Source organism: Stegastes partitus, unplaced genomic scaffold, assembly GCF_000690725.1.
Source record: "Stegastes partitus isolate 25-593 unplaced genomic scaffold, Stegastes_partitus-1.0.2 Scaffold235, whole genome shotgun sequence".
Lineage (NCBI taxonomy): Eukaryota > Metazoa > Chordata > Actinopteri > Pomacentridae > Stegastes > Stegastes partitus.
This window is the reverse complement of record NW_007577966.1, coordinates 274118-299340: the sequence shown is the minus strand read 5'-3', so window position 1 is coordinate 299340 and position 25223 is coordinate 274118. Positions and strand designations below refer to the sequence as shown.

At 42.7% G+C, this 25223-nt stretch overlaps 2 protein-coding genes across 6 annotated transcripts in view; one reads left to right on the top strand and one right to left on the bottom strand.

Annotated features, from left to right (window-relative positions):
- Positions 1 to 2147: 2147 nt before the first annotated feature.
- cdt1 (chromatin licensing and DNA replication factor 1) lies at positions 2148 to 13585 on the bottom strand. Its single transcript, XM_008281498.1, has 11 exons — positions 12093 to 13585; positions 9033 to 9615; positions 7225 to 7380; positions 6761 to 7068; positions 6460 to 6654; positions 4827 to 4972; positions 4539 to 4639; positions 4158 to 4346; positions 3290 to 3463; positions 2985 to 3186; positions 2148 to 2759 (listed from the first exon to the last, which is right to left on the bottom strand). The coding sequence occupies exons 1-11, from the start codon at positions 12131 to 12133 to the stop codon at positions 2596 to 2598; spliced, it is 2259 nt and encodes a 752-aa protein (XP_008279720.1). The 5' UTR covers positions 12134 to 13585; the 3' UTR covers positions 2148 to 2595.
- Positions 11372 to 25223, top strand: part of piezo1 (piezo type mechanosensitive ion channel component 1 (Er blood group)) — a 105275-nt gene continuing 91423 nt past the window's right edge. For all 5 annotated transcript variants that reach the window (XM_008281503.1, XM_008281500.1, XM_008281502.1 and 2 more), the window contains exons 1-2: positions 11372 to 11778; positions 21726 to 21821. In XM_008281503.1, coding sequence (XP_008279725.1) covers positions 11715 to 11778; positions 21726 to 21821 — 160 coding nt within the window. In that variant the 5' untranslated portion in view covers positions 11372 to 11714. The remainder of the gene's footprint in view (positions 11779 to 21725; positions 21822 to 25223) is intronic.

Sequence of the window (25223 nt, the reverse complement as noted above, 5' to 3'; positions counted from 1 at the left end):
GCTAAGTAAAGAGAAACGAGTGGCCATCATTACTTTAAGAAATGAAGGTCAGTCAGTCCGAAAAATTGGGAAAAATTTGCAAGTGTCCCCAAGTGCAGTCGCAAAAACCATCAAGCGCTATAAAGAAATTGGCTCACATGAGGACCGCCCCAGGAAGGGAAGACCAAGAGTCACCTCTGCTGCGGAGGATAAGTTGATCCGAGTCAGCAGCCTCAGAAATCGCAGGTCAACAGCAGCTCAGATTAGAGGTCATGTCAATGCCACACAGAGTTCTAGCAGCAGACACATCTCTAGAACAACTGTTCAGAGGAGACTGTGTGAATCAGGCCTTCATGGTAGAACAGGTGCTAGGAAAGTACTGCTAAGGACAGGCAACAAGCAGAAGAGACTTGTTTGGGCTAAAGAACACAAGGAATGGACATTAGACCAGCGGAAATCTATGCTTTGGTCTGATGAGTCCAAATTTGAGATCTTTGCTTCCAACCACCGTGTCTTTGTGTGACGCAGAAAAGGTTAACGGATGGACTCTACATGCTTGGTTCCCACTGTGAAGCATGGAGGAGGAGGTGTGATGGTGTGGGGGTGCTTTGCTGGTAACACTGTTGGGGATTTATTCAAAATTGAAGGCATACTGAACCAGCATGGCTACCACAGCATCCTGCAGCGGCATGCTATTCCATCTGGTTTGTGTTTAGTTGGACCATCATTTATTTTTCAACAGGACAATGACCCCAAACACACCTCCAGGCTGTGAAAGGGCTATTTGACCAAGAAGGAGAGTGATGGGGTGCTGCGCCAGATGACCTGGCCTCCACAGTCACCGGACCTGAACCTAATTGAGATGGTTTGTGGAGCCGCAGAGTGAAGGCAAAAGGGCCAACAAGTGCTCAGCATCTCTGGGAACTCCTTCAAGACTGTTGGAAGACCATTTCAGGTGAATACCTCTTGAAACTCATCAAGAGAATGCCAAGAGTGTGCGAAGCAGTAATCAAAGCAAAAGGTGGCAACTTTGAAGAACCGAGAATATAAGACATATTTTCAGTTGTTTCACACTTTTTTGTTAAGTATATAATTCTACGTGTTGATTCATAGTTTTGATGCCTTCAGTGTGAATCTACAATTTTCATAGTCATGAAAATAAAGAAAACTCTTTAAATGAGAAGGTGTGTCCAAACTTTTGGTCTGTACTGTACTTACAGATTTTAACAACTGAGTTGCTGAGGAGTTCAACTGTACATGGAGTTCAATGATGTTCTTAATGTTAAACAATGTCAAGAAGCTCCTCCCATATTGCACAAAACCATTATTGTAACACACAGATACATCTGCACTGATTTCTTTGAAGACAGAGTGCATCTAGCACATCCTTTCTGTTGGACTTTTTTTTCCAAGTCAGAGAGCAGGAACATGCTGTACCTATTTGATCCTAATAGTGACATCTAGCTTGAGCTACGACTGCCTCCAACTACACTTGCTGATTACATCCAGCTGCTGCACAAGTGCATCTTTTTCATCACGATCAGTTTGCAAACCAATGCATACTTAATACTGCTACCAAAACGGCAGGATGACGGAGTTCATTTATCTAATGGGATAAAACTGGTCTGTAATGCTTCACGCCAACACTTCTTGTCGTATACAATGTGCAGTGTTTGGCCTTCAGATGAGCAGAGAGCTGCAGGGATGAGCCCATTCAAAGACAGTGTAACGTTAGTCAGTACGATGCAGTGTCATATCCATTCACATGAAGTAAACGTTAAATCCTCTTCAAACGTTGTTGCATACAGCCAGTTAATGAATGAGATCTGTTCATTTATTTTAGCAGTGAAGAAGCTGTTGTGACATGGACTACAGTTCCATTCATCATAAATGTTAAAAGCATGAAACAGCAACTTTCTTCACCTCAGTGATCTCACCTCCACATGAACGTGAAGGAGAGAGTTTGAGCCACTCGCGAGGCTACGGTCAAAGTGTTGCAGTGATGTGACCAACACACAACAGGCGCTGACAGCTGAGCAGTGTTCTCTTACAGACTCACTGACTTCTATCAGCGCAGCAGAAAAAATATTTCATGACACGTGTAGCACCGACTTTTGACAGAATCTTGACTTTAGGAACACGAACACATACAAACGCGAACACACGCACACGTTTTCAACCTATAAAATATAGGTTGTTTATTTAATGAACTGCATTCACAGAACAGAAAATTGGTGCAGATAAATACCTGTACAGTGACCTTTAAAATGTAAACACTCATCAGATGTACATTGTAGAAAAGTGATCCCTAAAGACCAGCAGTGAGACCAATATTACACCTTTATGGAGGGTTTAACAATAATAAAAAAAAAAAGCACATCAACAGTGAAAAATTAAAACAACCTGCTAACACAGAAGGCAGAATACTTGAACTATCATCATGAGAGGGGATTGCCACAAAACCCTGTAAACAAAGTAGTGAAATTTTTAAATAAGTGGCACTCTAACAGCTTGCCTACAACCACGGTTCATACAGCAGGAACCTGAGCTCGCTGTGTGGTTCACAGTGAAAGGATTCCTCAGTCATTCTGTCTTTAAAATCTAAATGAAAGTCTCTCAGAGTCTCTCTTCCTCTCTGAGTCTGTTGCTCAGTTTGTCCAGAACAATGCTAAGCTCCATGTTCTTGTTCAACTTCAAGTAGAAGTCCTTCCGCACTGGATGAACAGTCAGCCAGTCAGCAGCCACTTCTGCCAGCAGACGGATGTGTTTCTCCATTTCACCTGTATGTTAAAGAGGATCAATTGCTGATTAGCTACACTGTGAACAAAACACTACAAATAGTACATGAAAACTCTGTTAACCTCCACTGTTTCTACTTGCCCAAACAGATATGCAGTAGTTACAAATAATACAAAGAGATTTAAGGTTGATTATCAGTGACGCCCACGAAGCACAAAATTCCCACCTGACTCCACATTTAGTTTTGGTTTTGTGTTTGCACCAACCTGTGCTGAGTGTCGACCTGTAGCTTGCTACCATCCTGTTACAAGCCACTTCCATTATTAAAGCAGTTTTTTTCTCTGCAACAAACACATTGCGGAGAATTCTTGCTAGCTCCCCAAGCCGTGACATCATCAGCAGGCGCTCCTCTTGGGTGGGGTTTCGGGTCATGGCTGCATGGAGCTTCTGGGCCTCTTTTGCCCGGATCTTAAAAACAAACAAACAAATCACCCAGCAATATGATAAATCACAATATGGTTTATGCATCATTTTCTTATGGCTAAGTCCACACGGCCTCTGGTGCACCTACCCTGTCCAGCAGGGACTGGGACACCCCCTTCAGGGCAACTGGGACCTGAGCTGCAGGGGCAGTTGATGGAGTCGATATCTGGGGGGCTGCTGGTTTCTGTTGAAACGCTGGCTCATTACTTTCTGTAGCTTTGTCTTCTGTCTTTGCAGCCAGCGAGACCAGAGCCTTCTCCATCTGAAGAGAAGAAAAGAGATATTTTATTTGATGAAGAACAGTGATGTGTTTATATCAGATTAGTGTGCTGCATAAATAGTGTTTAGAAATTAGACAACTGGCTCAAACAAATTAAAATAAAAAAAAGTTAACAGGCAAGTACCTGACAATTAGAAAAGGTTGGCATTGCAAAATTAGGCAGCAGTTTTAACTTTATTATGAATGGATTATGGGCTGCAAGGTGGCGCGGTGGTTAGCACCGTTGCCTGGCAACAAGAAGGTCCCTGGTTCGCGTCCCAGTAAGGAAACCCGGGATCTTTCTGCGTGGAGTTTGCTTGTTCTCCCAGTGCAGCGTGGGTTCTCTCCGGGTTCTCCGGCTTCCTCCCACACAGTCCAAAAACATGTTGAGGTTAATTGGTGATTCTAAATTGTCTGTAGGTGTGAATGTGAGTGTGCTTGGTTGTCTGTCTCTAAGTGTGGCCCTGTGATAGACTGGTGACCTGTCCAGGGTGTCCCCTGCCTTCACCGAATCAGCTGGGATAGACTCCAGCCCCTTGTGACCCTAGTGGGGATTAAGGGGTGGATGGATGGATGGATGATGCAGAATTTTTTTTGTTTAGTACAATAAAAACCTGATGCTTATATATTAGAAGAAATCTGACAACAATTTCAGAAATAGCCAGAAGCCAGAAGTAACCACTTTTTTTTACATGACCTTGGGGGTGATAAGAGAGCGGGCCTTGTCCAGAACCTCCTGAGCTGTGACCAGTCTGTCAGCATGGGGAACCTGAGGCAGCGGGCTTGTCTGGACAGCTGGCACAGTGTCCACGTTAAAGCGAGGGTGCCAGCGAGTCAATCTGTCTTCTGGAATTGATACTGGAAGAACCAGTGAGGACAGGAAGGCCTGCAAACAGATGGGTGGTTTAAAACTAATTTGTTTCAGTGGAGACAGACATCTCAGTTTACACTACATAGGTATTTTAACTTCAAAATTTGACAGTGTGCTGTTTTTGAAACTGCCCCCAAATTACTGCTATGTTGTGACTACTGTTAAGGTACTTATTATTGTAGTATAAACACTGGAGGAGCTGCTGACTTTGTGGTGTTGTTTGACGATGGAAATCAGGTTCAGATGGAAGATCTTTCTTCTCTCCAGGAGACGAGAGGCTGAGAGTACATGTCGGGCTTCATTCTGGCCTGAAAAGTCATCGACAACATCAGGGGACATGTAGTCAGGCTCACAGTTTACAAATATTCCATTCAGAAAAAAAGTTGTAATAAAAGGTGAACTGATGCCAAATGTAACTTGTATTAAAATCAGGTAAACTGTAGTATTTTGAACAGAAGAAATTGCCTCATAAAAAAAAGAGAAGTGTCTTCTAACCAGAGAGAATGACTGGCTCCACAACGAGCTGGTAACTGCCTTTCTTTATGCTGTTGTTGAAGGGTGCGTTGTTCTTCTCCTGTCTGAATGTATATGCCTCAGGGAACACAGTCTTTATCTGGCCCACATGGCTCTCCTCAAACCGCCTGAAAAGAGGACACAGAAAACAGGCAGTTATTAGCTTCCGCAGCCAGCCAGTCCCAACCTATAGATTTCTGGAAAAAAGCTAATTGTGTCTTACAAGAGATGACAAATGAGGTACTAAAGGGTGCAACATTAGCAGCAGTTAGCAACAGTGTACACCGATCACCACAACATAAAAACCACTGACAGGCCATGTGTGCAACAGTGATCATCTTGCTAAAATACCATATTCGGCTGGGAAACATTGAGTCCTGGCATTAATGTGGCTTTAAGACGTACCAGTCACTAGTGTTGTGGTGCTCGTGGTTGGTCTTGGTCTCAGTATCAATCTCAGACAAAGAGGGTGCAACATTGCCAGTACCTTGTCTGGTTCATTTGTTAACATTCTTGTGATGGGATGTAAAACAGTCTGCTTCAACCAATAACTCGACTCATTTCTAATTTAGAGTTTTTTTGTGATGATTGGTCACTTCCTGCCCCTCTTCACATACATTCCAAGAAAGTGAATGTGGCAGGAAGGAGAAGCTATGACAAGTCCACATGTTCCGTAATAAAAGAAAACACGCAGCTGTATGCACAGTTTGCAGTACAACACTTACAAAGGCAGCTGAGACCATGTCAAACTTGTTTTGGCACTTAGAGAGGAAGAATTAACACAGGTTAGCTAGGTCAAAGTGAAGCAAATGTAGCTAGCTCACATTAGCAACCTGCCTCTGCACCAAAATTCTTCAGAAATGTATTTACCCAAAGAGATTCAGAAATTATTAGCTATACATATTAGCCACATTTGTGTATACTGGGTGTTTCAAGGCACTAGTTTTTGTAGTTGATGAAGAAGGTCATTTTCTTTTGTTTTGATGGTCAAAGACCCCTGAATTCATTCCCTGTTGCTATGTGTTTTCCCATCACAATAAAAGAAAATGGCTTTCTTCTTCAATCCACACTTTTTTTTTTTTTCGTTGAAAAGCTATGAATATCCCCAGAATTGGTCAATGTTTTGTGTCTTATGGTGTGACATTATTTGCATGAAAAATAAATATTTCTCACAAATTGTACTTAATGATTATTAAAGCTCAATGCTCACTTGTTGCCCGATTCCACCCCCTGTTGTTCATTGTCCCCTTGCCTCCTGCCATTTGATTAGCAAATGTATGCTATCAGAACCCCGACTCCACCACCCGTCTGGTCACCAGACTCCCATTTCATCACCTGTGATTCATTGTCCCCCCCTTACCTCCGGTCATTTGATTAGCAACTGTATGTTAATTTACCTCTATTCACCTCTGTATTTACATACAGCGATTGGGAGTACAATCAGGACTCGAGAGTAAGCCCATTTCAGCGATCAAAGCCTGCATTATGTTTAGTTTTGAAAGTAGACATTATTCTCCAACAGGATTATACGATTTGTTTTTCATTCAAGCTTCCTTTGTCTCATGTCAACTCCTAATTGGAAAAAAAAAGAAAAAGAACATCTCCCACCACCTACTTATGCATCATGTCCTGAACTCCCCGTTTGATCTTGGAGAAACTGGCCGTTTCACGGCGGTTGTAGAGCATGGAAACCACTGTGTCCATACTCCGGAACATCTCAGCCAGCACCCTGTAATGGTAAGGTAGTGAGAGCCCTGGGAGGGCATCCTGGGCTAGGGTGTTGTACCGCTGGTATGCTGGCTGCTCAGTGCTGGACAACAGAGAGGAAAATAATAACTGGTTAAAATAAACACAGCCTCATGTGAGGAAAACTGGACACAAAGTTTTTGGTTCTATGAACATGTGTCTGTGCTCACCTGTCCTGTGTTTGTGTCTCAGTGCATTTGCTCTCCTGAGTCTCCCTCTCTTGCCGCCTCCTCTGAGCTTTGGCTGCAAGCTCTTTGGCATGTGCTACAGTGCACTTGAGAAGCTCGGCATCAGAGGTGGGGGGAGTGATGGCTTTGTGAATAGGGGGGGCAGTATCATTAGGTGCTAAACAAGCTGAAGAGAAAGAGGAGGATGTGGAAGCTAAGGCCGAGGAAGCAGCACTGGTGATTTCCTTTGCATCTTTCTTGATCCTCTGGAGACGAGACTTGATAGCAGCAATATCCTCTTTACACAGTGCCTGTTAACGTCAAATAGGTCATCAAAAGGTTGATGTCTCACAGAGTTACATCAAGATAAGCTCAAAATGACACGAATGATAGCTTGTATTTTGTATCTGCATAGCGCTACGTTGCTAATTTTCTGTAGAACTGCACACCCTGCTCTGCAGTGTTACCTTGTTGGTCTGTCTTCTAGGGTTCTCATCTTGACTCCTCTGTGGAGAGCTATTTGGTTGTAGCTTAGCTTGGTTCCCAGCAGTCTGTCCACGTATGGGGATGGCTGGAGCCAAGGGCTGCTGGGTCACCTCGCAGGGAATGGGCTGGAGGGCAGCCTGGGGATGCACAACAGGATAAATTAATTTCAAACTTTACTGTCGTAAGTTTTTCACATTCACAAAGTGACCCTTCCTTTGCCTGCTGACAACCCAAACCTATGCTCTATTCTTGCCATTTTGCTAGGGTCAAAAAGAGCAGACAAACATTTAAAAATAAAGTCTGGTTGAAGCACATGTGCACTTTGTGCCCTTCTGGAATGCTCAGTCGTGTTACCGCCAGTTAATTAACATTCACACACAGCAGAGAAAGAAAAAAAACTACTGTAAACTCTGTGACTGGAATTTGTAGGCTTACTATACAAGAGCTAAGAGAGTCAAGTGGCTAAAGCTTTGATTATACTCTCTTGAGGAACGGTACATTGACAGGGGCAGACACATTGGGCATAAGTGTTGCGAATTAGCATATGTGCTAAAACACTCAAACAATGCATCTGGTTTGTCCAATGTAATTGTGATGTCCACATCAGTTAAACACTAAATAAAACTAATAATTGTTGTTTAATGGGTGCAGGAGTAAATACAATCACCAATATCTCAAAACTTGTAAGACCATGTTAGTCTGTTTGACAGAAATTTTGTTAACTTCTCAAGTCCAAAATCCAGCCCAAAATTTGTATCTGCACAGTGATTACGCTACAAATACATATTTATTACGACTGTCAAGAATGCACTCAATATGCAGCTACTGCGCTCCTATGCATTAACAACAGAGTCCAACTCAAGGGACAGCACAGAGGAGAAACTTGGCAGACAGCTGGCCCATGGTGACGGTCACAAAGGGCCATCATGTGGCCAGTTAGAAAACTGCAATCCTGTAAACATTTTGGGACACCGTTCTCCTCATACCTGCATGAGGATGCAAACACGCACAGCTTCAGCAGTTGCACGGAAGCTGCAGGAGCAGAGAACATGCTGCAGCTTTTAGCAAGCTGTAAGTATTTGAAGCTAGGCAGAATATCTATCTGTAGCACCAAACTCTATAGTATGCCAGAAAAAGATTTAGTATGGTCCAATACATAGCATATCAAATGTAGTTTGCCAGAATACCAGGATTGTCATTCAGTCATGTTTTGTAGTGTCTGTAGCAAACATGCTCTTCTGGTCAGTCCAAGCCCCAGTCCTCAGGGCAGCAGATAAGACTTCTCAAAGCTGCATGAGTAGAAACGAGTGAGCCTCCCAGAGTGCACTAAATGATAACAACTCATTTCACACTGTAGGCTGCATAAGACACATGAGCAAGATGGTCAAAGCTAAAGCTGCAAAATTATGAAAATGTTGTGTTCCCATTGTATGCAAACTGCATGCAACAGTACACACTTGGCACGGGCAGCTGTAATACATATTAAAATAAAGAAAAAAGTATGAAACACAGCCTACATTGCACGGTAACCCTGGAAGTCTCACTGGCCGACCTTTGGCCAGATGAAACATTAGCTGACTGTGTGCCCACATGTCAAAGTGGTAACAGGAGCTGATTTTCAGGTTTGATGTTTCCAGCTGTTTGTAGGAGTCTTTACTGTGAGTTTATTAAATACCTGCTGGACTCGGCCCGGTGCTCCGGTCTGCAGGCAGCAGTGGACGGAGCACCGAGCTGAGTCGGGGAGTCGGTCAGATGCTGACTCACCTGAGCAGTTTTAGCTCATCATTACCTGGGCTGTCTCTTTCGGGAGGACGAGTTTCTTTCTTGCAGACTTTCTTCGAACTTTCTCGCACACGCTGGCTGCGGTCCGTCCAGCAGCCTCCGTCGGTCGTCTCTTCTTGGCCGTGCTGTGCTCGCTACTGGCCGCCTCCACGGCACACTGCGCGTCCGCCGACGTCCGCTTCGGTGTCCGAGGACTGGAGGGTTTTGTGGTGTTGCTAACAGCAGGCTGGCCGTCGGTGAGCCCCACCACCTCGTCGATAACTCGGACAAACTCTTCACGGACAGAGGACGGACAACGAGAAGCGTGTCTGTTTGCGGCGGGGCCCGGGGCCTTGGCCGGACCTCTAGAGCCTTTCTTGCTGTGGGTAAAGAAATCCGTAACTCGAGCCTGAGACATGTCGCTCCGGGAACAAAAGCCGCAAAGTAAGAAAATGGCCGGTTGTTCTCTGAGACGAGCTCGATAAAGATCAACAAACACAGGAAATGTTCCGTCCTCACAGGAAGAAGAATCTTCGCGCCAAATCAAAAAACCACGCCTCTTCCGGTGTGTCCACCAGTAGGGAGGGGCGCTGACGTCAGGGCCACGCTGCCTGTGAGCACGACAGACAGCAGGAGGGAAGAGAGGGAAGCACAGGAAGCTGGTTTAGTGTCTGGGGGCAAAGGTTGTGATTAAAACGGGACAAACTCGGAAAATGTGTCCTTATTTAATGTCATTTCATTTTTTAAGAGTGCTTCATTGTCTGCCAGTCCGCTCTTCCGGGCTCCAGTCCGGTAGGTGGCGGTATTTCCTCAGTAGGCCGGTACCGAACCACGAATCAAATCAGAAGAAGATCAGAGGCACAGTTACAAGAGTTTCACTTATTAAAATATTCCTGGTTGTTTCCGCAAATAAACACACATGTGACTGCTGTGTTCGTGTTTGTGTGGTGGAGCTGGCTCGTCCTTCTCGTCCTGTCCCGGTCTTGGTGGCCTGATGAGAGAAGCACCAGGCGGCCTCATAAGGAGTAGCAGCTGTCATTATGAACACATGGTCATTATGAACACATGGTCCCCTGCACTCTGTCTTCACTGCGCATCCGCTTCTATTAAACACATCAGCCTCGAGATCAAATATTGATGCTATATGTAAACACACCAGCCTATTTTACACTCAAGTTCTGAAGTTGCTTTTCTTTTTTCTTTTCTCAGTATCAGTGTCTGTGTCCTGGTCTGATTCCACCTGACTGACATTTAAGGTTCCTGCACATCACGATCAGGAACACACACATAACTCCGATGACTTTCTTCACTAACAACAAACTCATTAAGATTTATGTATGTATGTATGTATGAATGTATGTATTTCTTTATTTAGTGTTTCTGCTGTTGGATCCTTGTGTTGTCTGAAGTCCTATCTGCATACACGCAAAGGAACGTTATCATTGAAAAGATAACGTTCACATTTAGGAGGAAGAACACATCTGGGTTCTGCTAGAACCTGACACCAGATCAGTTCTACATCCATCCAGGTGTCTCAGTCTGAACACTGGACCTGGTTTCTGGTCAGCACCATGTTTTCAAGTTGAATATCAAGATGAGAAGTGAAATTAATGTTATTGATTGAATATCCTTTAGAATAAATACCAGTACCATTTCCTGACACTAGATTTATCCTGTGAATAACTGATCTAATAAGACTATGATACATGTATATATATTTATATGGTTATCTGGTAGAACTGTGTCACCCACAAGGAGACGGGTCTACTTGTCCAGTAGAACAGAAAAAGCCTGATCCAGGGAGGTTCTGTGCATTATCCTCTACTTGAACCGGAGGACCTGAAACGGGCTGAGGCTGCTCCTCAGCCCGTTTCTTGGGGGGTTTCAGGTCCTCCGGTACGGCGGGGCTCCGTGCTGCTGCAGCCTGGGGTCGAGCACCAGAGGGGGCTGCAGGCTCACCGATGCTCGGGCTCAGGTGGGAAGCTTTGGATCAGAATGTGGTCGATTTCTGTGGTTCTGTTCCGACACCAGCCCGAACAGTGCCGACCAAAACACGTGGAGTTTCTAAGCTTAACATATTGATTTTTTGATTCGTTTGATTTTTTTCAGACATGCCGCAGTATCATAAAGGCATCAAAAAAAGAGGAAAAAATGAAACAGACAAAATTAGAAACAGAACCAGACACACACTGTCCTACAGCGTGGTGTCTGTGGAGCTCCAGGAGGCTGATCCGGGCCAGGCTGATCCGGGCCAGGCTGATCCGGGCCAGGCTGATCCAGGCCAGGCTGATCCGGGCTCTGAGGAGGAGTGAGTCGTGGAGCTACTGGAGAATAGCTCCTCTATGAACGCCCCTAACACTGACTTGCTGTGAATCACATTTTCCACCTCCACAGAGCCGCTCCAGACTGGGCCCCTCCGAGGAGCAGAGCTGCTGATCTGCTGCCTGACACTGAGCCTCCAGCTGGAAACGGACCGGAGATCCGAACCGGACACCGTTTGGGAACTTTTCTCCGAGTTTGGAGACTCACTGAGGGTTTTGGTGAACTTTGATGGGAGATCATGAGCACTTTTTGGATTAATGGCCTGTTTATTCACGTGTCAGCGGTGAACCCTGATGGACCGTTTAGAACCTAGAACCTGTGTTCCGGCCCAGTCTGCTAGTTATTGATAGGTCGTCGTTGATTATCGGGAGTATCGATTTGGGCTGACATGGACCTCCAGGTGGTCGTGTGGCTGTTCTACTGCGCTCTGCTGCCCTGCGCCCTGCTAACAGGTAACTCTCCTTCAACAACAACTGCTGGAACGAAACGTTTCACAAAGTTTCCCTCCAGTGTCCGTTTCCTCCCACCGAGCTCTCTGCTCACCGAACCACGGCTGGAGGACTACTCCCAGTCCTCCTCTGGTTCTGGTGCCTTTCATTACTGTTGGTGGGAGCTCTCATCAGACCTCCTCGGTGCTTTAGTCGGTGTCGGTTTCTCTTCTCGGTGAAATCCGATCGTGTAAACTGCTGAAGCTGCGTAAAACACTGATGTGGAGCATTCTGGCTTCACACTTCTGTTCTACTCTTGTTATTGCTGAGTTACTTACCGAGTCCGGTTAGTTCGGTTGTCGTCTGCAGGCCCAGACATTGTGAGCTGATGAGTAATGTTCACCTCCAGTCTGTCTCAGAGGCCACTGCAGCCTTCAAGGTGGTTTAGTAGAAATCTGGAGACAGAACTCTGAGCTGTCCTCCTCTCACGGCTGCTCTCTGCTTCCGACTACCTTTGAGCATTTCTCAACCTGTTGCTTCACTTGTTTTCTGCTTGAGGATCCTTCTAGTTTATATATATATGTGTATATAACTGGGTCCCTCCATGCGTCCTGTCACTGTCCTCAGCTTTGCCCTGTGCTCTGGAGTGGATGCTTCTGTCAATCATTACATTTCCAGCTCACACCTACACATGCAGACCTGCTCAATCTTGTCTGTCCATCAGGTCAACAGCTGACTTTATGTTGTCTTGTGGAGCCTTTTATATGTTTTAATGGTGGTTTGTAAAGAAAAACCTTTTCTAGGATGCAGGCTGTAGCACCACAGCTGGTCCCTGCAGGTGAATATGGCTGAATACCTGGAAAACAACCTTTATTTTTAGGAGTATGGACTTTTTAGGTCTTTGAAGTAGACCAAATGTAAATGGTCCGTACTTATTTAGTGGCTTTTTGCCATCACAAGGTTCTTCAAAGCTCTACTGGCAGCTCCAGCTATGAAACTCAGTTAGAAATGGTGACAGGAGACTGTTTCATGTCCTTCCTGCACTTTGCCTGCCAGATATCAACTTTAGGTTCTTGTAGGCTCACTCACTGTGATGAAGTGTGAGTAAATTAAAACATCAGTGAATCTTTCAGTGTGGTTATTCTTCCTCAGGTTAAGACTGACATGGTCACTGTGTGAGAACGAACCAATGATGCCTCATCTTTTATTTAGTTACAGATGGTTGTTGGTCAATAGTTAGGCTTACAGCTTACAAAGTGTGAAAGTGAATCCTGTGTTAAGTCCAAAGACGACAGGCTATCCCTCCTATGCAGCGCTCCATACAGGGCTACAGTCCAAAATTACAGATATTCAGACACACAGTCACTGACACAATCAAAACCCCTTTTTGACATGCAGTCCTTTCCATTGATCCGATGACATGGCTATTTGTTGGCTTTACGTCTGATTGAGAACCCTGGTGACCCTTTCATAAAAGTTGTAACAGCACTCTATGAGGTCAGGTCTCGTAACGTTTCTGTATCACTTTCAACATAGCACAAGTCCAAGTGCATGCCATCACATCAACAGACAGGCAGGCACAAGTGACAGGACTGTATCCAAGACTTTGTCCACAGTTTAACACCAATATTGGTCCTAAGACTTTACTTTGCTCTACAATTTAGCATCTATTCGGCTTTAAACAGAAACTTCCTTTAGTTAAGAATGTTACCACAATGAAAACAGAGACTAACAGCTTAGATTAGTGAGACTCACCAATGATAAATGTAATTTTTTGACAAAACATTAACAGGACCTGTTTTGTTTCCTTCGCTTGTTTTATAGAGTTTTACTCTGAGTTTACTAAATGCAACAGCACCTGTAACTTGTTTAATTACTTAATTACCTCTAAATATAAACTATACCCAACATGAAAAAAGGATCAGTCTGGGTCAGGATCTCATGGGAGGTTACACCTTCTACTTGTCTTCATACACAGTCACAGTTTACAAGTTACAGTTAAATAATGTTACATAGCAGACACACAATAAATCATCGTTTGATAAGCTGCTCTTAGTTTAGATTAAGTCTTCTGTTCATTATTGTGTTATCTAGCATACATCACTTGATGTACTGTCCAGTCTTGGTGAATGACAAACATTACAAGTGTGCTGTGCTTCTGTCCGTGTCTGTGGTGGGCATGTTTGAATGAAGTCCTGAGGACTGTTGAAGTAGAAACGACCAGACTGATGAAGCAACAGTGTTATTATACAATGTCTGAACAGTGCTTCGCTGAGGGAGCATTATGGTGAGGTTTGTTTTGAAGGTTTCCAAGTTTTATGTGTTTATGTGGATGATAGCAAGAGAGAGCACAAGACAGAGCAACAATCACAGAACGAGGGGAGGAGTCAGCTGACAGGATGTCACATGAAACAACTTGAACATTTGTGTCTTTCAGCACATTACGTTATTGTACTGAGTCAAAGGAAGTGAAAGATGCCAAAGTGTTGCCACACACACACACACACACACATACACACACACACACACACACATTTTTCCATTTCTTTAGAAGACATGATATGAACTTCAACTTATTTCCTACTTGCTTACTGCTAACCTACCTTGATCTTCACCCAGGAATTTCACACTCCACCCATCTGACAATTGAATTTTTGGGAAGCAGGTCCCCACAGTGTAACTGTATTCACGCACGCACGCGCGCGCACACACACACACACACAGCAGCTGTTCAAGCCGTCCAAAACACTGAAACAAAGTCGTCCCTTAACGCAGTGCTGTGTGACTCATATTTTGAACTTCATTGTGTGGATTATTGTATTTTTTTAAAGTAACTTGTGACACTTTGTCTTCTCGAGACTAACTTCATAATACCTGTAGATTAAGCCATTGAAAATGTGTACAAGCTTCAGGAGAAGCTGATGCATGAATACCTCCACTTCTTGTTAGCAAACGAAGTGTAGCTGCAGCTTCAGTTGAGTTTACACATTTTTTTCTCAACAAAATAATCCTAAACAACAAGACAAAAAGAGCACTTCTACTGTCATATATTTTGTCATATAGTTTGTTTCAGACTTGGAGTGGATCTATGTCCCTCATATCAGTACACAAACTGAAAACAAACATCACTGGGTTAGAGAGCTTGTTATTGTGTATGAGTGTTGCTAAGCTAGTGAGTCAGAGCCATTGCGCACTAGAGCAGTTTAACAAGACTTCATAGTTTAGTGAGAAATACGTGGAGTATATGTGAGCTGTGTGACGTCTGAGAAAAAGCCAGAGAGAGGAGGACGGATGAATGCTGCCATCTGTCATCAGTGGCAGTATTTGGGATTGAGCAGCAGCTCTACTTTCTAGAAATCTTAAACTCTACACTCTTTTCTTGACTTTGCAGATATATCTGATTTTCCTGTGCACTTTTTTGTTTCCCAGTTTTAATTTTAAGGACATGCTGTGTCATGTTAAAGCCAAGATGCAGCTTGTTTGGAGAGTTTGGCACCAGAACAGCATCTCCTCCAGCGCTCTGATGAGCCTGTCCTGAGAAGACCATGGATCGGATCTATCTATACCTCTAGCTGGACAGGGGCATGGACTGGTGATGTTTGCAAAGTCTGATGTAAGATTATTTTATGTCATGCCCCATCAACAGTCCGGTAATAGAAAACCTGCCCAGTCAGGTCCCACCTGTGAAGATCACTGCTGTCCCTCACAAGTTCACAGTCAAAGCTGTATGGGTGGCCATGCTGTTACCTGTTACCCAGACACTGATGTAAGGAATGATGCATTTGTGGGCGAATTAAGCATCAAGCAGCTGAACTACTTAATCTGTCCTTGTAGGTAAAGAAGGGACTTTTGTCTGTCATGCAGATACAAAAATTGCGTTGCATTCTTTTTTGGTATTTTTAGCAGTTTTGTTCAACCATGATTTGTAGTGTAGTTTCTGGTGTTAACAGACCAGTTCAAGTTTCTGGTAAACATTCTAGTAACTTCATCAGGATGTCGAAAATGTCTAAACTTAAAAGATAACTTTGAATCGACATCCATATCTTTGGTTTTTTGGTCAACAGATGTGTTTTTTTTCTGTCAGGATTTAAAAGTTCCCTTACTCCTACGTCTGCTGTCTGAGTTGTGTCTGATCACTGCCAATGAGATGATGGTTCTGGTATTGTTCTTTCTGTCATGGAAGCAGTGCAAATAAACACTGGGGTCATGGTAGAAACCCTGCAGCTAACTCACTGTTGACATGTACACACAGGGGCCCAATGATTTTAACATCAGCTACCCATTAAATACCTTCAGCAGCACTGTCACAACATAGTGTGTAATTAGGCAGCGTATCTGTGTGTGTGTGTGTGTGTGTGTGACAGCGGGAGAGCGTGTGTGAATTATAAATGTCTGTGCCTATTTTCTTTCCACAAAAACAGGAAAGTTGGTCAGCATGGACTCAACTACACACACTGAATGTTCCATTCCAACACAGCTGAGCTGGAAAGCACCTTCATCACATGTAGTTTTACTGCTCTTAGTTTTGAGGTGTTGTGAAGCAGGCTTGTTGGTTTTTTTCTCTTCAGGTAAAAGACAGAAGATTTCTGATGATTGAAGATTGTTGTTATTTTGCCAGCCTTAAAAAATCAGGTCAGATTTCAACAAGCCTTGGCATTGTCTACGAGATCTTCATCATAAAGCAAAAGACAAGAGGAATGTGAAAGTGACATTTTCCAGTTATTTCAAAGCATTCCCCAGTTTTGAGTCTCTCCAATTTTGTCTGCAGCATTCAGGAAATCAAAGTTAAGAGTTTGTAAAACTTGTATGTAAAAGCTAAGCCTGTATCATTCTGCAATGTGAGACTTATAAAGCTCAGCAAGCCTAAAGCATTTAGAACAGAATACAGCATGATCAGACAACCTAAATCTCAGGGTACAGCGGTATAACATGGAAACATTATCAACAGAAGCATCAGTTATAGAATAAAAGTGTAGTGCTGTTAACTAGCTGCCCTGTGGGCTCATGTGGATTTGTTCTTAGGGTTTTACCTGTTGCTGTGTTGCTGTCTGTTGCATTTGTTTCGTTTCCTCTAATGAATGCAAACTCTGTGTAAAGAGTGCTACTGCAAGTCCAGTAAGATGAGCCCTGCTTGACTTGGCATGATACAAGTAGCCGAAAGATGAAGTTGAAGCTGATAAAAAAGACTGATCACAACCAGTGAGAAGGTAGTTGAAATGATTGAAAAGCTTAATTAGCTCTGGAACTATCTGGACTAACTTCAAGCCATACTTGTCCATCATAACTCAGACCCTGAAATGTTATGTCCTTGCTTGGTCAGTATAAGACTACATGACAACTCAGGAGATGGAATCAGACACTTCCTATTATTTAGGGGCATGTTCAGAAAACCAAAGGGATTGTGCTGTGAGAAGGAGAAACTGAGGCAGAGGCATGAGCACTGGAATGAAGAGTTGTAATATCTAATCATGAAGCCACAGCTGCTGTTGCATCAGACAATGGTGAAACAAAAATATCAGACAAAAAGAAATACTCGGAGTGTGAATATAAGACGCAGATGACTCTATGTTGGAAACATAACCGACATAGAGGGCAGAGTGCTGGTAAGAGATACGTGCTGTCGTTACTGAGCTATGTTATCATGTCTGCTCGTAGACATCCTTTTGGGTGTGTTTGATGATAAACTGGACCACAGGGCGGAGCTCGTCAACACTCAGTTCGTTCTGTATGTTGAAACTGATGCTGTGGTTATGGACAGTAATATGCTGCTCTGTGAATCATACATTTGCTAGATAAGGATCAGGCTAATCCAGATATTTTTGATGGCTAAGTGTACTTTATAAAACCTAATCCCATACTAGTCTAGTGATTTTCTTTTCTTGTTTAGTGCGGACGTTTTTCTTTTTATATCTTCAGGTCTTTAAAACAACCTTCAAATAAAGCACACGCAGCTCATGTACAGCAAGTAGTGCTGGTATTTGCTGGAGAAGCTGTATTAGCCAGTGACATGTAGTGTCACCTTTGACTGCAGTTACAGCAACTGGGCCTGTGTGGGTAGGTCTCAATCAGCTTTACACATCTGGACACTACTATTATGCCCCATTCTTCTTTGCAAAACTGCTCAGGCTCTGTCTCTGACTTGGTCACTCCAGAACATTTCTCTATGCATTTATTTTACCCTCTAGCTTTACAAGTTTTCTAGTGTCTGCTGCTACGAAGTATCTCCACTCCATGATGCTGCCACCACTGTGCTTTACGGTGGGGATGGTGTGTTAATGGTGATGTACAGTGTTTGGTGCCAAATGTAGCATGTAGTCTGATGGCCAAAAAGCTCAATTTCGCTTTAATCAGACTAGAGACCTGGGATAGTGGTATCTGCTTGGAGTGTTCTTTTATCTTCAAAATGTGTTTATAGCCAGGAGTTCTGAGTCAGTGTGGACTGGACCTTCCAGCTACAGGTACCTTTATATCAAAATTAATCAAGACACATTCACTGCAGTCCAATGATCTGATGATCTTTTTTTTGTGTGTGACAAAGAGACATGGGTTTCGATCCAAACCCATGTGTCTTTGTGCTTTGTCGACCATGAACGAAACTTGGGCTTCATGTCAGCCACTACTAGCTGACACGGTAACAGGACAAATGGTACCAACATAGACTCAAGAACAAACTCTGGAACATAAGAGGCGTTGGTCAACCCAGGAACTGGTGAAGCATTGGCTGTGGTGTTGGACAGTTAGACCTTCATGGTGCTGGACAGGGACACCTCCTTGACCCAGATTCAGAAACAGATTTGATGACAAGAAAGGCGTTGACCCAGACTCAGTGACAGGCTTGGGAACAGGAGCGGTGTTGCCAGACAACAGGACATTCACAGTGCTGAGCAACAACCTCCTTAACACTGGCCAGTCAAACCTCTTGATGGCTGGATGGTGGGACCTTCAGCAGAATGAAGCTTGGGTTATGGGCAGTGGTAAGGCTGCATGTGTGTGTGTATGTATAATGTTCATCTTAATAGGTTGTTCTGCTGTTACAGTTCTATAGGGATCTATAGGGAGTGCAGAGACTATTTGAGTGATGTGATACTTCAAATAAACAGAGCTTCAAACTTTAAATAAAAGGCCAGATGACAGTGTGTTGAGTATCACTTTCATGCTGAGATCTCAACAGGGTGACGTGAATCCAGACCTTAACTCTGGGTGAGCTAATAATTATCACTGCATGTGTTTAACTGGAGGAAATAAGACTGCACGCTTTATTTATTTCAAGTCTTAAGGTTAGCAGATTGTCTTAATTCTTTCAAGACAGCAACACCTAATAAAATCCCCCTTGTTGCACTGTAAAATCAGGAGAAAGACTTTTGTGAAGCATTCCCTTTTTTGAAGAGGACTCTGCATCAAGCAGTAAACCTTACTAGGCTCCTCCTGAGGTGAAATAGCAGTGCCACAATACAAAAGAAAACTCCAAAACAGAACATTAATTGAATGACCCTATCTGCCTATGTATATATAGTGTTACACAGTAGAGGGGAAAATACTTTTTTTTTGTGAAAGCCTGAACTGAGCTATCACAGTAATTGACAAATACGCACAAGCAGCAGTACTTTGAGTTGTGTGAAGTGATCTGGTTTGTGATTTTTCACCTTTCAGCACCAATATCTGTCCAAAAACACCACAATGCACAGTTTATGCCAAAATCACACGGCACCATTTTCACACACTTTGCTCCATAATTTCAAATGTATTTGGCAAAAAAATGAAATGTTCATACAATGAAACCAGACAGTGGTTGGTTCCATGTGTGTATCTCCAAAGAGAGAGAGTTGCACACACCAAGAAACAACAGCACCAGTAATGACTTAAATTCTTTATATATAAATGGTTGCAGAAAGTGGATCAGCCCAGACCAGGATGTAGCAGCAGGTCATGATGTGTTGAACTACATGTCTTCACATCCGACAGTTTAATTTGCAGCTGTTAAAGACTATTTTGCCTAGTTTAGACAGTGGTAGGATCAACAAGTGTCTCCAAAGAGAGAAAGCTGTGTGTATTTACGCACACAGCAACAGCAGTAACTTCATTTGTTAGGTAGGTTTAGCTACAATCTGTCTCAACATGGAGAAAGGGCCGATCAGGATCTAACAGCAGTTGTGAGTGTTTCTTCACAGTCAGTTTTTCAGCTGCACTTTAACATTTTGTTACAGCAGCCGTCGTCAGGTAGAGTCCTGAGCTCTCTGTTTTACTGTTTAAGAAATCAGAGCTACACTGGGCTCTTAGTTATTTAGACACTTTGATCAGCTGCTATTAGTTCCGTTTTAGTCTGTTATTACATTATTATGTACCATATGTCACTTCATGTCATGTTGACTAGTAAATTAAAATATCTTGCGTTCTGCGGTGCTCTTTGGCAGTGTGGGTGGTATGTTTAAATGCAGCCTTGAGGAACATTACTTGATAAGGGGCCTATGTGTGAAAGGGGCTGAATGACAGAATGCCATCACTTTCATGGACAACCCAGGAATGCTCCATGTCCCATGTCTGAAAGGAACTTAATAGCAGCATAACTAAGGGATGGTTCAGGGTCACCTAAGCCAGCTCATCTTAAACATCAGAGCTGCCTTAAAACTAGAAGCTGATTCCACAGGAGAGGAGCTAAAGGCTCTACCTCCTATTCTACCTGTGGAAAGTTTAGGAACCACAAGTAGGTCTGCATTCGTAGAGTGTTGGGGTAACATGGTACTATGAAAGTCACAGCTCAAGGCTAAAGTAAAGAGATAACTTTTGAGCTTATGCTTGAAATATTTAGAGTGAGAGACGTCTTGGTATCTTAAGGTACTGTGTTCCAAGGCTTTTGCATGTAAATCTATAATCTTAATCACCTTTGATTTTTTTTGTTTGTTTGCTGCTTTGAACCTCCAGTGAAGCAGCAGTAGATTCTAAGTTTTTTTTTTTTTTTTGGCCTTAGTGCCTTTATTTGATAGTGAAGTGAGAGAGAGACAGGAAAGTGGGAGAGAAGAATGGGGGGAGGACGTGTGGGAAAGGGCCATGAGCGGGATTAGAACTTATGACCTCCACATCGGGACTGTAGCCCTGCACATAGGACGCCAGCTCAACCAGGTGAGCTATAGTGGCGCCCCAAGCAGCAGTAGATTCTAACATTATTTTCACACTATAATGTTTTTGAAGGTATACAGTAAGAAGGGAATTAGCAATATAGCTTGGTGCTAGCCCTTAAGTGCTTTGTCAACAGGGAGACGGACCAGAAGTAAGCTCTTAATGCTACCAGAAACCAGTGCAAAGAAACTAAAACCAGAAGGCCATGATCTCTCCTCTTGGCTTTGGTTTCCAACCCTAAACTTATTGAGGTAGTGTTTCAACAGTCAGTGCTTTTGTCTGCTGAGGAGAGTCTCATCATAACTGAGGTACAAAGGAGAGGCTGGCGACTCCATGTGCATGGCAGGGCAATTATTCACCTCACACTGGAAACTGTCAAAGTTGTAAGATAAGACACTATCTTCCTCTCACATCCAGAAGGTCCTGGGTTTGAAGTTCAGCCGAAGCCTTTCTGTGGAGTTTGAATGTTCTCCCTGTGCCTGTAGGGGTTCTCACATGCTCCATCACCCTCCCACAGTCCAGAGACATTCTGAGGTTAATCTGTAATTCTAAATTAGCTGTAGGTGTGGATGTGAGTGCGCTTGGTTGTCTGTTTCTTTGTGTTAGCCCTGTGATGGACTAGTGGCCTGATGTCTTCTGACTTTTGCCTTGTGTCCTGGGACAGACTACACTCCCTTGCGACTCTTTACAGGTTAAAGTGCCGTATAAATAATGGATGGATGGATGTTCAGAGATATTTTTTCAAGAACTAGATTCTCTTTTAATCATTGTGTTTGTTGAGGGACATGTTTTTCTCAGTTTATCTGTATCTCAAAATGCATGCTGTTGTTTGACTGTATTGTTTTTTGTCTTTGCAGCTTGTCTTTTGCGATACAACGTCCTGTCGCTGGTTTACGTCCTCTACCTTTTGTTGCTGCCATGGTTCCTGTGTCCTAATAAGCACACAATCAGAGGTAAGACCATCTGTGTTTGCATGTCAGATACCATACGACGTTTTATCAACAGCCTTGAATAGGGGTTTGGGTCAAAATCCCAATAGTGCACTGCTGCCACAGTGGCAAAAACAAAACAAGACAAAACAACGTAATAATTGCACCACATAGAAAAAATGACAGTAACTGGTTTATATGGTTTTCGTATGTTTAGTTTCATCTAAAGAATGAAACATGGTTTAAGTATCCTCTACCAGTGATTGCAACTGCTTTCTGGAAGACTGGACAAGCACTAGTCTGTCACAGAATACTTATACACAAGGGTTAAATTGGGATTTGTTGTCTAGTCAGGATGGATGTCATAATGTAGAGTTTTCAGAGGGACTTTCTTCAGTTCAAAGTCCCAGTAAAAACTGTACACATTGTGTTCTGTGGTTATGGATTGTCCCAAGTAACATGTTTCTGGAAAAAGATGTTGCAATTAAATTTTAAATGTCTTTTTTAGTGTTGCACTATAAACTAAACTTCCGTCACCTCCACTGTAATGGTGAAATTTCAGTCTAATGTCTCAAAATGAATGTGTCTAAATAGCCAGGTTACTCCAATGAAAAAACAGAGCATGAGGGATTTCTGTTCCTATTTGTTTTTATATGTATTATCCTTCTAGAAGCACTGTGAAGTCTGTTATTGTAATTTGTATTTTGAGTTTGTGGTTCGAGTAATGCTTATATTCCTGCAATATATGAAAATACCTACATCTTTACATTGGCCCAACTATAAATATCTACAGCAGCTTACAGAATTGGCTTTTCATTATGAGGCCGACTGTCTGTTGCCTCATTGTTTTTATGTAAGCAATTAAATAAGTTCCATGCTTGCATTAATGCCACGACTGCAAATGCTATCATATTTAAGCAGCAAAACAAAAAGCTCTCTGTAATAATCCACTTGACATGCCATTAAAAAATATTATGATTCTCCAGAGAAAATATTTACACTTTTGCTGAAAATAACTAGAAACCATCATGCGATGGATCACGCCCATTGAGATGGCTGTCAACATGTTGATCTTTTGACTCATGATGTTTGTATGGCCATCTCTGTGAGGATATTCATTGCCATTATGGTTTCCCTAACTCTAAACCGTCACAACTAATTGCCCCACCCGTAGGCCTAAAACCAAGACGCACGCACGCACGCACGCACGCACACACACACACACACACACACACACACACACAGAGTTGTACCTTTAAGACATGTGAAAGAGAAGCTTGCCCACCATCGTATTTCTTGAGCTGGCTGAGCAGTGTACATACTAAGGACAGACGTCATTGCTGAGCTCCTGTTTCCTTTTGCCTCTCAACTCAAGTTTAATGTCTCAGTTTTCGGTACCACACAAATCTTGTTTTGTGCATGTATGCTAAATAGTAGCTGTGCAACTGGGCATTGTAAGAAGGTGGATGTTTGTTAGTATTCAATGACAAGCATTGTGAAAAATGTAGTACCAGGGATGTGTGTATTTTTTTTCTTTCTCTCTGTTTCTTTTTTTGTTCTTTACACTCTACAACCACCTTCACCCCTCCCCCTCAACTGCACTGAAATCGTTGGGAACAAAATGGTCACGTTCACGATCAATTAGCAACATCAGAGATGTCAAAGCTGCATTTTTATTTTAGCAAAAATCCAAATATTGCTTGCTCTAGAGGAATATACTACAGTTTCGAAGTAGGGCTGAATGATTTTTGAAAAAAGTCTAAATGCGATTTTTTTCCTCAATATTGCGATTTGATATGCGATTATTTTTTCTAGGCTCTCTCCATGTGCATTTTATGACAAAAACAAATAAAAATAAATCCATATGTTGCTTAACAAACTATATCAGATTTCTTTCAAAGCCAGATTACAATAATAAATAAAACAAATCTGTGGCTTTTTTCCTTAAACATGACTAACTTTTCAACTTTGATGAAAATGTATGTAAACATGTTGACTGCTCGTCTTAAACACTGTCTTTGCCGAACAGGACAGTCTATTAAAAAATAATTAAACATACACATTTAAATTAAAGTAAAAATAAAAAGTTGACAGTCAGAAACATCACACACACTGAAGTGCAAGAACAATTATATCCACTTTAACCAATTTGACATTTTTAGATAAATAAAACCATTGAACATAAAATAAACTTCAAGAATGTCCTTTGTAAACCTTAAGGAAGCAAAATTACTTTGCAAACAACAGCAGCAGGCTGTATACTCAAGTGCAAAATGAGTATGACAGTCAGCAGCAACGTTTTCCCAAGTGAGGCTGAGCTCGCTGCTGCCTCACTTGGATTGCTCAATCCCTCACTCCGCTGGCTGCCATGCTGAGGCTGTCACTGCATGGCAGCCAGCGGAGTGAGGGATTGTGCAATACAAGGTGAGGCTCAATTCACCGCTGCCTCACCGGCTTCTCTTCCAAGCATTTGAATGGGAAATTGCGAAAATTCAGCGATTTTGAATTTAAAAATCATCAAAACTGACGAGGCTAAATGAAAAAATAAATATTTTATAGTACAAATCACTGGATAAATATAACCATTTAATAACCATTATAACCATGAGGCTCTGCCTCACCTGCCTCTCCTGACCGCACGTCACTGCAGGTGAAGTAGCAATCGGAGTGCGGCAAGTTCTGCAGAATACTTGGCTCTCTGTCTTAAAGCCAAAATATTTCCACACAGATGATGTGCTGCCACGCTTTGACACCAAATTATCTGCTGTGTCGGCTTCTGTTGAGGCTGTGGCCAATGTGTAACAGGTTAAAGTGTCGTGTTGACTTCACTCCCTCTTCGCACCGTTCTGCTCTGCCTAACTTGGCGTAAACGACAGCAGGTCACGCCGCCAGATCACGTGACCAATGAAATCGCGGCCCTTGCAGTTACAAAATCTCGTTCTATCATATCGCGATATTATCGCAAATGCAATTAATCGTTCAGCCCTATTTCTAAGTATTATACTGACTTTCAGTTTTGCTGCTTAAACACAATAATATTTGCAGGAGTGGCTCTGCTATAAGTCTGAAACCTATTCAGTCAACATAACACAGACACATTTAGCCTAATAATGGTTTTGAATATATGGCAGGAATGTTGGTGTTTCCTGAACCAAAGATGACATTCAAATAATATTAATACTTAAAAAAAAATAAAATAAAAAAATAGAAATAAGAAAATGGTCTGCCATTGTAGTATATTTGAGTCTGTTCTCTGCTGTACTGCTGAAAAACAAAATCACAGAACTTTTGCATACTTTTGAAAGTCAGAAGGCCAATATTCAATAGATAGATGAATCCAGCAAAGGTACTGACTCCATGTGTGAAAGGGGATGAGTACTGTTAGAGGGTCTGGCCTAGCCACTTCCAGGTCTTGTACCCAGTGCC